Raw genomic sequence first — 16057 nt, forward strand, 5'->3', positions numbered from 1 at the left:
GGAGCACCGACCTGAACATTGTGGGGGACCCAGGAGATTGACACTGCTGAAAGTGTCAGTTTCCCTTCAGTCTTCAGCCAAGGATTGCTTGTGGTGTTTACAAGGTGCGGCAACTGGAAAGGTAAATACTGACTTGTTTCTTTGTCAGGTATAGAATGTAATGACCGGGTCACTCTAATGTCCTAATTCTGACAAAAACATTTTTTTTAAATTTTGGATTGGGTGCGGGGAAGTGTCTGGACATTTGTCCCATTTGGAATACTGTGTCCCCATTAGGGAAATGTACCCTCATTTATTTATTTTTTGTCGTCTTGCCACTGGGACAGGAAGTCAATGTAAATCTCTCCCATCAGAGGCACAGTAAGCAAATAAAAGACCATTTCTGGTAGAGGGCAGAAGGAGTAGAGTTTTTGTAAAGTGCTCGTAAGGTGTCCCTTGTTGAGAGATCTCCCCTCTCCTGTCCAGGTGACACCTTGGGGACTAGTTATAAGTATCCACAGAGCCCTTTGCCCTGCAAATATCTGTGATCGTTCATTCTTTCTTAATTTATGCCAAAATTAACATCATTTCGTTTTTTGTAGACAATAAATACTGTTCTCATGAGCTCCACCTAGTGGCCATAATGTAATATTACATTGCACTTGTACAGAAAAGTTAGCTTTGGCCTATATTTGCACAGAGCGAACATCCACAGATATCCGCTGGGTGAACGGCCCTGCAAACGGTTTATAAATAGATCCCCTTGTGTGTCAGGGTGGGATGGATACATAGACTGCAAGAAAAACGTATGTAACTCCATCTATAATCAGACCTAAACCTGCAGGTCTTATGAAATGATCCATCACAGGTAGGTAGAGGGATATCTTGTATTGCAACTGAGGCAAGAAGCATTTGACAATGACTAGTGTACAGAAGTTGGCAGTACTACAAGCAATCCTAGAGCACTAATACTACTCACCTAGAAAGCATGACAGGATAGCCCCACCCACTACAAACACATGCAATTGTTGGGAGGAATCTGGCATGTTAAAGCATACACCATTATTATCTTCCAAGCTCTAACATCATCAGATGGAATTCTAGGCTGCTCCACTACCCTCCTGTCTGAGTCTGCAACCTCCCTCTTTCTTCTAGATAAAAAGGTATAACATTTGTTATATGTACATATAGTAGGGATGAGTTGGGAGCTCCACCCTAACATAACACTCATCACTAAATAAATCCTAAAAGCAGATCCCTGTTTCCAGTCTTCATTGTTAAAGTGCTAGAACCTCCGTAGGACTCTTCAGCATTCATCACTTCCAGGAGTGTCAGATACCTGTGTTTCCCCACTGCTGTGGTTCCTTCCACTGACCCCTACTACATTAATACTGTGTTCTGCAGTCATACGGTGGATGGAACCACAGTGCACGGTGGAGGACACCAGCATCTGTCATTCCTGGCTGTGGCTAGAAGTCACATACTTAGAAGTATCATTGCACGAAAACCACTGATAGGCATGGATGGCCAGTGCTGTGTGATCACTCTACAGAACAAATAGGAGATTGCACGCCGTCTTTACTGCCTGTGGATTCTGGGGCACAGAGCTGAGATTGAGCTTCTTCTTTTACCTCCTCTGTAGTCTGATTTGTCACAACCGAGATCTCGCTCTGTTTCCCTGCTGTAGTCTGGTCCTCATGATTGCTCTTCATTATGGCTTGTTCTGATTCTGACTGGTCCACTTGTACAGGGTCAGGATTATCTGCATTCTGATGGTTATCACTGGATCTTCGCATGGTGGGATCTTCATTGGTCTGATTGTCATCATTCTCATCTCTGAAAGCTAAAACTTTTTCCAAAATCTCTATGACCTCCAGCTCTTCTTCAGACTCTTCAAAGGTCCTTTTAAAAGATAACAAAATGTACAAAGATTTACACACGTTGAAAAAAGAAGTTCTCAGATAATCTTCACAGTGCCCCTGATGAAGTAAGCAAGTCTCAAATTCCAACTTAAAAAAGGAGAACTATGGGGTCAGGGCTTTTCCCCATAGTTCTCCTAAGGGAAACAGAAGGGCACAAACTAGCATCCTCCCGTCACCCAACGCTCAGTATATAGCGAGCTGTAGCTCACGGTATACTGAGACGCCGGAGCCGGGACGGATCCCGACATTACTGTCTGGATCCACCCAGCTGCGTGAGTGACAGCTGACTGCCTATCTAGAGGCAGAGCCAGCTGTACCCGCCCCCTCCCCGTCCGTTCCGCCAACACCCCATATTTATTTTGGGCTGTTATGAACAGGAAGAATTAGCAACTTACAAGTAATTAGTGGCAGTAACCGCAATTCTGTCATTATTAGTGGTGAACAGAGCCTTTAGAGTAAATCTTAAGCAAAAAAAAAACAACAGCTGTCTTTAAGTGGTGCCCAGGGCATGTGCTATACGTGCCATACCCTGGACACACCACTTCGGCTAGCCTATGCTCACTCCCTGGCCTTACAGGAGTTTGTGATTGTGCTGGGATACACAGGTTCTGTATTGCATCTGGTAACACATCTCAGGATACAGTGCACACAATATTCTACTGAACCCTCTGTGGAAGACCCCTGCTAGTGCCTAAGTGGAGAAAGGAACAGGTTTCATTTATGTAAAGCCCATCTTCAGAATAATACCTCCTCCTATCCAGCTCTAAATGATCGCTGAAGTACAAAAAGAAAACTTTGAACTTACCTAAAGCCATGGTCCTGAGTCTTACCTCTTCCTGCGCGGTCCTTTGTTGGGTGTCCACAACATCTGTGTAATGTGGACACTTTCATTGGCTGTCCAGTGGCTGGGTCCAGAAGAGGAGTGATGTCATTGCAAGGGGACGATAGAGGAACCATCTGCAGTACTGGATTAGCAGTCCCCTGCAGCCAAAAACAGCACCAGATAGGGACCCGAGGTCGTACCTAGGTGAGCATAACTTGCTTTGCACAGTAAGGAAAAATACTCTGCTGAATGGGCTAGAGGGGGGTGGGGCTATTATTATTCTATTATTTAGTATTTATCTTGTTCTTACGTGTCCTCGTCATCAGATCTGGGCTCAAAGCGCTCTTCATCCAAATCCTCTTCTGATGTCTGTTCTGTCGCCTCTTTTTCTGCCTGTTCAGGAGGCCACTTCTTCAGTGTTCCAGCTGAGAAATAAAAGTATCATCAAATCTGCTATTTAATTTCTGGTGACACCCGGTTTCTCTTTCCCTGACCACAGCTGATGTCTGGAAACATTTGTTCAGAAGAAATATCTAGTACTACCACCATCAAATGACTAATTGTTATGAAGATGAAGACTAATGCTCATGGCACATAATGAAACCATTTCATTTATAGTAGAAATTTCAAGCAGCTTGCCCATATGATCAAATAAACACTCTTTGCTTTATTTGGTCAAAGTGGACTTCTGACCATCAGACCAGGGACGTGCGGTCAGGTGAGGCAGAGCCTCAACTAGTATTATGGAGGAAAAAGCGTCAGCTTCAAGTCTGAAGCGGACAGCTTTTCCTCCATTCAGATCAGCTTCTATCAGGTTACACAGCAGTGAAATCCTCCTCGATGTGTAACCTGTCATGGACGGAGTGCTGCATCCGGCTTTTGACAGGTAGTTAGGTTACACAGCAGCAGGCATCCCCACTGCTTGTGTAACCTAACTATTGAGGCAAGAGCTGTCACAGCCTCTAATTGTTGGAGGCATGAGCTCTGTGGATGGCTTGGACCAATGGCAAAGCGCCATTGGTCCCAGCTGTCAAATCAAAAAAAGAAAGAAAAAAAAAACACTAAGGACATTGATCTCGATACCTCAGCAGTGACGAGCAAGTGAGGGACAGGGAGGCTCCTCCCTTCCTCCTTTACACTGGGTTGGGGGTGGGGGCAGGGTGGGACGTGCTGTGGGCGAGGCTGGGGATTGCCTCACCCCGATCCAGAGGTACCGCACGTCACTGCATGAGACCTTCAGTATATGAGCTTGTTGGACATCCCCATCAAAAACCATGGGTATTAGTATGGAGTTGCCCTTCCTTTGCAGCTTCCATTATGACAATCAGCTATGCTCCACAACTACCCCCTCTGCTGCCTCTGCCACCTGCACAGTGTTCTCTGCTATGACAATCATCTCTGCTCCACAACTACCCCCTCTGCGGCCTTTGTCCCCTGCACACTGTTCTCTGCTATGACAATCATCTCTGCTCCACAACTACCCCCTCTGCGGCCTTTGTCCCCTGCACACTGTTCTCTGCTATGACAATCATCTCTGCTCCACAACTACCCCCTCTGCGGCCTTTGTCCCCTGCACACTGTTCTCTGCTATGACAATCATCTCTGCTCCACAACTACCCCCTCTGCGGCCTTTGTCCCCTGCACACTGTTCTCTGCTATGACAATCATCTCTGCTCCACAACTACCCCCTCTGCGGCCTTTGTCCCCTGCACACTGTTCTCTGCTATGACAATCATCTCTGCTCCACAACTACCCCCTCTGCGGCCTTTGTCCCCTGCACACTGTTCTCTGCTATGACAATCATCTCTGCTCCACAACTACCCCCTCTGCGGCCTTTGTCCCCTGCACACTGTTCTCTGCTATGACAATCATCTCTGCTCCACAACTACCCCCTCTGCGGCCTTTGTCCCCTGCACACTGTTCTCTGCTATGACAATCATCTCTGCTCCACAACTACCCCCTCTGCGGCCTTTGTCCCCTGCACACTGTTCTCTGCTATGACAATCATCTCTGCTCCACAACTACCCCCTCTGCGGCCTTTGTCCCCTGCACACTGTTCTCTGCTATGACAATCATCTCTGCTCCACAACTACCCCCTCTGCGGCCTTTGTCCCCTGCACACTGTTCTCTGCTATGACAATCATCTCTGCTCCACAACTACCCCCTCTGCGGCCTTTGTCCCCTGCACACTGTTCTCTGCTATGACAATCATCTCTGCTCCACAACTACCCCCTCTGCGGCCTTTGTCCCCTGCACACTGTTCTCTGCTATGACAATCATCTCTGCTCCACAACTACCCCCTCTGCGGCCTTTGTCCCCTGCACACTGTTCTCTGCTATGACAATCATCTCTGCTCCACAACTACCCCCTCTGCGGCCTTTGTCCCCTGCACACTGTTCTCTGCTATGACAATCATCTCTGCTCCACAACTACCCCCTCTGCGGCCTTTGTCCCCTGCACACTGTTCTCTGCTATGACAATCATCTCTGCTCCACAACTACCCCCTCTGCGGCCTTTGTCCCCTGCACACTGTTCTCTGCTATGACAATCATCTCTGCTCCACAACTACCCCCTCTGCGGCCTTTGTCCCCTGCACACTGTTCTCTGCTATGACAATCATCTCTGCTCCACAACTACCCCCTCTGCGGCCTTTGTCCCCTGCACACTGTTCTCTGCTATGACAATCATCTCTGCTCCACAACTACCCCCTCTGCGGCCTTTGTCCCCTGCACACTGTTCTCTGCTATGACAATCATCTCTGCTCCACAACTACCCCCTCTGCGGCCTTTGTCCCCTGCACACTGTTCTCTGCTATGACAATCATCTCTGCTCCACAACTACCCCCTCTGCGGCCTTTGTCCCCTGCACACTGTTCTCTGCTATGACAATCATCTCTGCTCCACAACTACCCCCTCTGCGGCCTTTGTCCCCTGCACACTGTTCTCTGCTATGACAATCATCTCTGCTCCACAACTACCCCCTCTGCGGCCTTTGTCCCCTGCACACTGTTCTCTGCTATGACAATCATCTCTGCTCCACAACTACCCCCTCTGCGGCCTTTGTCCCCTGCACACTGTTCTCTGCTATGACAATCATCTCTGCTCCACAACTACCCCCTCTGCGGCCTTTGTCCCCTGCACACTGTTCTCTGCTATGACAATCATCTCTGCTCCACAACTACCCCCTCTGCGGCCTTTGTCCCCTGCACACTGTTCTCTGCTATGACAATCATCTCTGCTCCACAACTACCCCCTCTGCGGCCTTTGTCCCCTGCACACTGTTCTCTGCTATGACAATCATCTCTGCTCCACAACTACCCCCTCTGCGGCCTTTGTCCCCTGCACACTGTTCTCTGCTATGACAATCATCTCTGCTCCACAACTACCCCCTCTGCGGCCTTTGTCCCCTGCACACTGTTCTCTGCTATGACAATCATCTCTGCTCCACAACTACCCCCTCTGCGGCCTTTGTCCCCTGCACACTGTTCTCTGCTATGACAATCATCTCTGCTCCACAACTACCCCCTCTGCGGCCTTTGTCCCCTGCACACTGTTCTCTGCTATGACAATCATCTCTGCTCCACAACTACCCCCTCTGCGGCCTTTGTCCCCTGCACACTGTTCTCTGCTATGACAATCATCTCTGCTCCACAACTACCCCCTCTGCGGCCTTTGTCCCCTGCACACTGTTCTCTGCTATGACAATCATCTCTGCTCCATAACTACCCCCTCTGCGGCCTCTGTCCCCTGCATACTGTTCTCTGCTATGATATTCATCTCTGCTCCATAACTACCCCCTCTGCGGCCTCTGTCCCCTGCACAATCATCTCTGCTCCATAACTACCCCCTCTGCGGCCTCTGTCCCCTGCACACTGTTCTCTGATATTAAAATCATCTATAATTCATTACTGCCCCTGTTCCCTGCTACATGTACACTATTCTCCATTATGACACTCAGCTATGCTCCACAACTACCCCCTCTGCTGCCCCTGCACAGTATTCTCTGCTATGACAATCATCTCTGCTCCATAACTACCCCCTCTGCTGCCTGTGCCCCCTGCACACTGTTCTCTGCTGTTACAATCATCTATAATTCATAACTACCCCCTCTACTGCCCCTGTTCCCTGCTAAATGCACACTATTCTCCATTATGACAATCATCTCTGCTCCATAACTGCGGCCTCTGCCACCTGCACAGTGTTCTCCGCTATGACAATCATCTCTGCTCCATAACTACCCCCTCTGCTGCCTGTGCCCCCTGCACACTGTTCTCTGCTGTTACAATCATCTATAATTCATAACTACCCCCTCTACTGCCCCTGTTCCCTGCTAAATGCACACTATTCTCCATTATGACAATCATCTCTGCTCCATAACTGCGGCCTCTGCCACCTGCACAGTGTTCTCTGCTATGACAATCATCTCTGCTCCATAACTGCGGCCTCTGCGGCCTCTGTCCCCTGCATACTGTTCTCTGCTATGACAATCATCTCTGCTCCATAACTACCCCCTGACCAATTCAGACATACATGACCTGATAAATATATGAATGATTATAAAGTAATGATTATTACCACGCAAGTCTTTGGTGGGTAAAATGGAGTCATTCATGTCTACTTCTCCCAGAATCCTCATCAGTGTTCCTGGTGCCTCCTGTTTCCACTGTTTCCTGTTCACTGGTGTATCATCATCATCATCATCATCTTCTGTAAATGAAGAGGAAAATATGTTTAAAAAAATATAAATATATATATATATGTCTTTGTCTAAGAAGAGGCACCGTAATCCAACCAGGAACACATCCTGACGTGTCTCATGAAGGAATAGTCCCCCTCTTTGACCTAGATCCCAATGTCCTGTCTGAATGATTTTGGTTATCAAAGATCTAAAGGAAATATGAAGGCTGCCAATATTGTCGTTGTCATACTGAGAATGCCAGTTGCCTGACTGTTATGCTGTTTCTTCAATTCTTTCTGAGTCAGTGACCCAGAACAAGTTTGCAGTGTCCATCCAAAAAAAATTTTCTTCGTTTTGGACAAAGTGGGAAAGGTTAGAATCTCTGTCACGTTTCACTGCTATTTGGGGTTCCATTAGAAATATTTACTCTCCAACAGGAACACAGACATAAATAAAAATGCCTATCTAGGGGAGAGCCAGAATCCCTTTCAGATTTTTTTCTGCCCGTCTAAGAGGGGAACTATCCCTCCACCAGAGAACAAATTAGGAGGTGTTCCTGGATAATTTTTGTTACTTCCGGTCTGGTAAACTGTTGTCACCAGTACAGAAAGTGAGTGAAAGTCTCCTTAACCGAGCCGCAAATAGCATTTAAAACCCAATGGGAGTTCTATTCCTTCCCTACTCTCTCCAGAACTTTAGAATGTGTTTTTGCCTTGACATACACTTTGAGTAAAATCCATTTATCCGTGCTCATCTTCATAGCTGGGGAAACATTGCAGTGGTCCTGCCAGCTTATATGTTCTATGGTGACGTATAAGGGGGGGAATCACTGCAAATGATGGGGGATACATCCGATACAGGTCTTGGACCATCCAGCCTGTCGCATACTTGCAGCGGCTGGGAAGAAGTAGAGACATGGGCATGAAGAGGCATATCAACAAACAGGCCACCGGAAAGGTAAGCATCACTTCACGGAGTGTTAGCAGACAATTGAAATTGTGAAACAGTTCATTTATCATTCACCCATTGGAAATACTTCACAGGCAAAAGAGGCACACAGACACAAGGATAAGACTCTGACAGGGTAGTTACGAAGGATCAAAATGTAAGTTATACAGGTGAAACTCGAATAATTAGAATATCGTGCAAAAGTAATTGCAGTAAGTGCTGCAAAAGGGGCCCAAACCAAGTACTGAGTACATATGCATGCTTGTACTTTTCAGAGGTCCGATATTGTTCTATGTACAATCCTTGTTTTATTGATTGCATGTAATAATCTACTTTTTTGAGGTTGTGGATTTGGGGTTTTCATGAGCTGTAAGCCATAATCATCACAATTATGACAAATCACGGCTTGAACTATCTTGCTTTGCATGTAATGAGTCTATCTCATATATTAGTTTCACCTTTTAAGTTGCATTAGTGAAATAAATGAACTTTGCACGATATTCTAATTATTCGAGTTTCACCTGTATATGTGAATTCTCACCAGCCACGGTATCACACATGGACGTCATGCCAGCTGCCAATAAATTGCCAATAAGTGTCTGAGGCGCTCTTGCTGTCCATTGTTTCCTATTTTGTGGTATATCATCAAGGTTTCCATTGTCTAAATATAAAAAAATCAACACAAATTGTACTATAGTCCACATACCCCGCATCGGTCATATAATGCTGAATATGACGGTGTGTGCAAAAACAAACAGCAGTTGTTATCTGGAATTCTCTATAAATAGACATCCTTACAATAATATGTTTCAAATGCTTTGGAATTAGGAAGGACAAGTGTCAAAATAAGTTAATGTTGTATTGTGAGTCACATGTCTTGTACCTGATTGTCCTGGGTCCTCGTGCATCTCATGCCACTTTACACCCTCCAACTTCATTCCATGATCGAAGGTTAAAGTATCATTCAGAGGATCTGTCTCCTGCAATCAGCAAAAACTTGTTTTAAATGACTGAATTTGTAATAGTAAAGTATTCACGCCCTTGGTGTATTTCCTGTTTTACTGAATTACAACCTGGAATTACAATGGGTTTCTTGGGGCAGACGACTTCTGGTTGTCCCTGTTGGACAATCTAGTAAAGTCTTGTGATCTTTTGAATAAGGCAAATTCTATTCAGGGCTGCTGTAACTTTGCTCTAATCTCTGCCATGTGAGATTAAGGCAGTTTCCCATTTAATGAATGTGAACAGTTTTAGGCCTTTTAAAAAAAGTCCAATGATTGAGGGCCCAGCCATCTAATTAGAAGATCAAGTTCTTGCATTGGGGTGCTGAGATCTTGAACTGCAGACTTGAATGTGGATCTCCAGCTTCTGAAGTTTTCTAAAATGGATTTCTTGGATGTCTCTGTTGGACAATCTAGGGAAGTCTATATTTCAGGGTGGACATAAACCTTACTCTACCTCTGCCAAGCGAGATTAAGGCATTTTCAAGGTTGATGGATTTGAACAGTTTTAAATCTCTTAGAAAGTCCAATGATTGAGAGCCCAGCCATCTAATTAGACGATCAAATTGCATGCGAGGAGGTGCTGAGATCTTGAACTACAGACATGAATGTGGATCTCCAGCTTCTGATGTTCTCTAGGTGATTATCGAACTAGGTGACCATTATCTAGGTGTGAATACGTTCTCTGTAGGACAAATCCTTTGCAAGGTCAGATGTACTTGTGCTCTCAGGCCTTGTTGTGAACGGCGTTCCTTCACCATTCCTGGAGGAAATTATGTCCAAACTCAAACAACCAGCCTAAACAGGGGTGGGGGCCTTTGAGACCGTCTGTCACCCACATAAAATGCCATTTTAACATCCAGCAATTTGACAATTCACAATTTCAGCCATATAGATCAAAGGAATAACACCCACGAAGACTTGCTAACACCAACAGATGGGAAGATGTAAAAAGCGGGAGGTTCCACAACTTTCCTATCTCACACCCTGTTCTTGGATAACACCGGCCTTGGCACATTCCATGGTGGTGATTGGATTAAGGAGAAAAAAGTTATCCGTGTGGATGTAAATGCTCGGTTATGTTCCTGACACTAAATACTGACGAATGCGATAAATAAGAAACTTCACAGGCTTCACGTTTACTTCATTTAGAAGAATATGAAATGAATGATTTACTTTCGTCTTGACCATGACAACAGAAGAAAATATACACGTGAAATCATTTTAGGATCAAGAAGTGAATTAGGCGTCTACTGAATGTGGTATCTCAATGATACAAACGGCAAAAGAGTGAATAGGTGAATGCACACAATAACCAGACTCTTCTGACCTCTACATCGTCTCTACTGTGATCTTCTGCAGTAGGCCCATCAGTCATTTCCTCTTCTGTAATCAGGTCATTTATTTCAAACTTTATCCCGCCCTGTGATGATGAGATATTAGAAGATAGAAACCGTTTTCTTTAAAAAAATGTAAAGTAGTATTAAACACTATGTGGGGGGAATTTATCAAAACTGGGACAGAAGAATCTGGAGCAATTGCCTATAGCAACCAATCAGCTTCTCTCTTCAGTTTGTGCAGTTAAGGTTTGAAAATGAAAGGTAGATGCTGATTGGTTGCCATGGCCAACTGCTCCAGTTTTGATAAATAAGTTTTTTTAAATTAATACAATTCAAGCCGGCAGGTAAACATTCCCCAGTACATTTTCGGGTTCATATGTGTGCCCAAACACTTGCATGCTTCTCTCTTTACAACTGCCAGGTCTCAGAGTGATGCTTCACTGGATTTCTGGGTAAGGGAACATGTGCCTAGAATACTTCACTGTGCAGTTAACTGGACAGCGCGGGAGTGGCAGGCAAATGGCTGGCTGCCACAGCTGTTTCTGTGGACCCATGGAGTCTCGTCCATATTGCCAGCTGGGAACTTGCAGGCAAAGGTGGTTTTATGGGATTCTGATAAGAAAACGGACCCACCCAACGACAGAAAACAGGGAAGAGAAAGTTTCCAGGGGGGAACTGAAAGCAACCATAGATTCTAAAAATCAGGCCTGCATACATGGTAAGTTCTGAGGTCTGCAGCATTAGATGCTTTTTTTGAAGTAGGGTTTAATAACACTATGAATACCAAAAGAATGAAAAATGTATATCTCATGCGGGATAATAATACGACTGATTGCATTAGCTGTATAAAGAAGTATTTTGCATATCTCTGCACACATTTTACCTTCACTTTATATTTCTTTTGCAGTGCTTTTCTCTCTTCTCGGTTTTGCATGATGATTTTATTATACTGTTCTTGAATCTCCTATATGAAGATAATATATATTTATCATTAGAAAAGAAAATATAGATGTGTGGCAATATTGACATAAAAACCATAATGGAGGCAGATTTCTGGGTGCGGGAAATACAATGGCTGCAATCTCAATTTCAAAACAATATGTTACACTTTACCAAATTTATTTACCAAAATTGTCACCGTAACAAACATTGCTGAAGTTTGGTTATAAATAGTGCATGGCGGAAAGATATAAATACAAAGCCTGAGCTCAGGTTGTATGTTTTATCTTTGTCACAGACAAAGAGTAATGAAGATTAGTAACCAATGACATGTCAGACTTTAGCCGATTTCTGCAAGTATATTTCAGCTTTTTTTTTGCGTTACTAAAAAGTAATGTCCTCAGTGATTGCAGGCTCTCAGTTATTGGCACCAAGAGCCTGGTGCAACGTTTTGGTGAGGTAGTCATGTGTTTCCCCACATGCACTACATTTATCCTAGTCCATAGCTGAACCCTGACACTAACCCTAACTATGTTAATATAACTGAAAGGGCTTGTCCAACCCGCTGCGGCTCTATTTTCTATCGGGGATGCGTCTTAAACCCATTGTGCAGAAGATCGATTTCCTCCCTTCTAATAATACTGTGATTGGCTGCCTCATGTACCTACAACATGTAGGATGGCTCAGTCACAAACAGTATTATGAAGAGAGACATTAGATATTAAGCTGGCTATAGATGGACATATCGAGATGAAAGTGACTTGCTGGACCCAGATCGCTAGCCGATTGGTAGAGTACTGATGATTTGGCACAATGGCCTGAGTTTGGCAGCTACCAAACAAAACTGTGTTCTCCCCAAAACCAGGGGTCACCCTATTTAGGAGCTTCTGGAAGCCCAGACATGTCATTTATTGATTCCACAAATGGCACAGGAACGAACCATAAGCTGGCTGCACATTTGTGACCCTCAGTGAATGAACTGCTCCTGCTTGGAGACATAAACCCTGGCTCCTAGTCTAGAGTCCATTAGAGTTTGCAACAAATTGCCTAAGCCCTGATGAAGGGGGATTGCTTAAAGACCCCAAAAAGGCATTGGATTTTTGTTTTTGTTTTGTTTATCCTTATGTTGTTTGTGCAATCAATAAATTACATGCTTGGAATCAATAGCGTGGGTCTGGCGCTTCTTTTTCGCATATAGATGGACATTTGTCTCCCCAGAACTAGAGGCAGAAAGATATATGCCGTTCCTCTGTAGTGCTGGAACCTGCCGCTGTTTCTGACCTGCTCAACAGATAGAAGTAACACAAATAAGATTAACGTTAAGAAGAGAGTTGGCTTGACCACATCACGCACGTCATTTGATACACAATTACATCAATACATTTCTCCAGAGACTTTTTAACATTTGAGGGTGATTTACTAACCTAAACACACGCACACACCAGGTGCGTGTGATTTTCACACAGCAAAATGTATTTATCAACCAAAAAGTCTCTAAAAGCATATTTCCACTAATGCCATATATGGAAAAATCATGCACATGATCCATATATAATGCTGCTTCACAGTTTAGACAAAAATGGTTAGCTCATGCATTTACATTCCTGCATTCATCAACGCAAGCAACACAACATAGAGCTAATTTACACATCACCTTGCAATTCATGCAGGGCTTTGCACAACACACCTGCTGGGTGTGTACACACTACAAAAGGTGTTTAGATTCCACCCATAGATCATGCTGGGAGGGAACACACTACAGAGGTGTATACATGTTCGTGGTGTGTGTATAAGGTTAGTAAATCAACCCCTTGGTGGTAAATGGAAATGTATGCATGCAATAATAAGTAGACATGTGCACCGGCAAAAAATGATTTGCTTAGTTTTGATTTGAATTTTGCATCATTTAGTTTTTTCGAAATTTGGGTCCGAAAGGCAATGCGTTTTGGGATTCGGACGAAATTCGTTAGCAGTAGTCTGTACGAATTATCGTTTCGTTCGTTTTTTTAAACCAGGCCCTTTAGGTCTGATAGTTTTAAGGGGGAACCCCAGCCCCCAAAAATGGGGGGAAAATTGTGGGGTCCCCCCCTAACATTCCTACCAGACCCGTGATCTGAGCACAGGCCCGGCAGGGCAGGAAAGGGGGGGGGGGTGATCGAATGCCCCCCCCATCCCTGCACCTTACCAGGCCACGTGCCCTCGGCATTAGGAAGGTGTCCCCACCGATGTGGACAAGGGCCTCTTCCTCACAACCCTGACACGGTGGTTGTGGGGGTCTGCGGGGAATGAGGCTTGCCTTCGGGGGATTCGTTTAATTAAGAGGCACCCAGATGCCGCCCCCCCCCCCCTTGTGAATGACTAAGGGGTACTTGTACCCCTACCCATTCACTAAAGGGTTAAAGTAAATAAACAAACCACACTTTTAGAAAAATCCTTTAGTCAAAAGTCAATTTTTGACTATTCCTTTAATTTAAAAAAAATAAAAAAATGGCTCCATTGATGTAATCCAGTATCAATCACGATGCACGACACCCGCCGACCCGCCAAAATAAAAAAGTCCCGCCACACGACGACCGCCCGAACCCTCGAACGAAAACTCGCCGCAAAATGACATCTCCTGCTATTGACATCCCCCTGTGTTCTCCCGATGGCCATTCGGGTTTGTGAGCAGAGGTGTCATAATACTTTTCATATGCAACAAACAAAACGACAATTCATACAGACAACCGCTAACGAATTTCGCAATTGGAATCTCGGAATTTCATCCGAATTTCGATTCGGAACAAAACACACATATCGAATAATAAGTGCTTGCAATTTCTGAAGTTATCACACACTTAGCCCTGGAAACCTCTGACCTAAAGTCATATTAAAGTCAAAAGGATTTTAAGCTATTTCAAATGCTGATGGAAACACTTACAATGGACCCTGCTCCTTAATGTTTAAAAGTTTTAGTTTCCTGTATAATCAGCTGGTCCCCTGAGCACTGGTCCTGACTTCCTGTTTTAGAGTGACTCCTTTCTCAAGCAGAGTGCTATGCAGTCACCCCTGTGTGGGCTAGTAAGCTGTGTGTGTCTCCACACACAGCAAAGAAAGCTACTTCCCTCCCCTCTGGCCCTATAGCCTCCAAGCTAGTAGATGAACAGTTGCTGGAGTCTGCTTGTGAGCTTGTACTGGACAGGAAGTTCAGGGAAGCTGAGCTGAGAGAGTTGGAAGCAGCTGTTAAGACACATGATGATTGTAAGTATTTGGGCATTAATGTAAAGCAATGCTTTGCTGGACAATGTGTATTTGTTGCATCTGGATTCATTATTGAACAAAAAGCCTGAGAGTTTAATGCTACTTTAAGTATATTAGTTCAATATGTTATTTGTAGTGCTGTAACTATCTTCATCAGTTGAAGGTGGAAGTGCAGCCATGTACTTACCTCAGTGGGTTCTTTACCGTCTGGCTGGTCTGCAGTGGAAGGCCCTCCAGGGTTACCCGCTTTTACAAGATATGTTCCATCAGATGCCTTAGGAGCCTCCTGTGGAGAAGCATATGATAAGCTTTTCCTTTTGCGTTTCATTATTTATGTTCATTGTTTAAAATCACACATCAATCACTTTGTTTACATTAAGCCTGTCTGCAGTCTACACTGATTAGCAGTACAGCGGGAGGTGTTTACAGATGTATGTGATGACAGTTCTGAAAGTACAGATAGAGAAAAGCAAGTACAGGAATCCTTCAATGTACAAGGCCCAAATTCAACTTTGGATTACTAGCCATCATTTCACCAAAATCACAACATTCACTGTAAAGACCTGGATGGAAAATGGCAAAAACAAAATAAAAAAAAAATCACGACTGGGAGTATACCAGAGGCATTTTTAACATCAAGTCCATATCTGGGAATGACCAGACTATATAGGAAAATGTATAAAATGGGAGAAATGCCTGGGCTAAAGACATGAAAATAAACATCTAATTAGTTGCTAATGGTCACTAATATTTCCAAAAATATCCGTCTACTAATATCAATAGATGTGAAATCAAATATGCAGCTTCATGCATCTAAAAGTACATTTCTTGTGCAAAGGATTTATAATAATATGACATTTATGTTATGTATTGATAATTAATATGAATAGACTTTTATCTACATGTGAGTCTGCACCTAATCCCCTAACGTTATAACTTTATTAAGTCACCGATCACAGAGAGCGGGTAAAGTTCCCAGAATATCATAGGAGCAGAGTTATTTTATTTCAGGTATGATCTGCATAAAACGATGAGGGACTACACACAGGAGGTAAAAGTCTAAGTTATCTGCATAATCCCTGTAGAGAGAGTTGTGGGTCACAATCGCTATTTTTATTTCTAGTCAAATGGCTGTACTTGTTTGATTATTGGTCTTTAATGGTCAGGGAAAAAGATATTTTAATTAAA

General features: G+C 44.2%; 1 protein-coding gene across 1 annotated transcript in view; it reads right to left on the reverse strand.

Annotated features, from left to right (window-relative positions):
- LOC108787015 (serine/threonine-protein kinase Nek5) overlaps window positions 1-15197 on the reverse strand; it is an 18226-nt gene extending 3029 nt beyond the window's left edge. The window contains exons 1-8 of the mRNA XM_018556446.1: window positions 15057-15197; window positions 11574-11654; window positions 10681-10773; window positions 9233-9329; window positions 8891-9010; window positions 7299-7430; window positions 3035-3149; window positions 1562-1881 (exon numbers count right to left, since the gene is read on the reverse strand). Of these exons, the coding sequence (XP_018411948.1) occupies window positions 1562-1881; window positions 3035-3149; window positions 7299-7430; window positions 8891-9010; window positions 9233-9329; window positions 10681-10773; window positions 11574-11654; window positions 15057-15197 (1099 nt within the window). The remainder of the gene's footprint in view (window positions 1-1561; window positions 1882-3034; window positions 3150-7298; window positions 7431-8890; window positions 9011-9232; window positions 9330-10680; window positions 10774-11573; window positions 11655-15056) is intronic.
- Window positions 15198-16057: the final 860 nt, after the last annotated feature.

Source organism: Nanorana parkeri, unplaced genomic scaffold (assembly GCF_000935625.1).
Source record: "Nanorana parkeri isolate BGI_ZX_2015 unplaced genomic scaffold, ASM93562v1 scaffold238, whole genome shotgun sequence".
NCBI classification, from domain to species: domain Eukaryota; kingdom Metazoa; phylum Chordata; class Amphibia; order Anura; family Dicroglossidae; genus Nanorana; species Nanorana parkeri.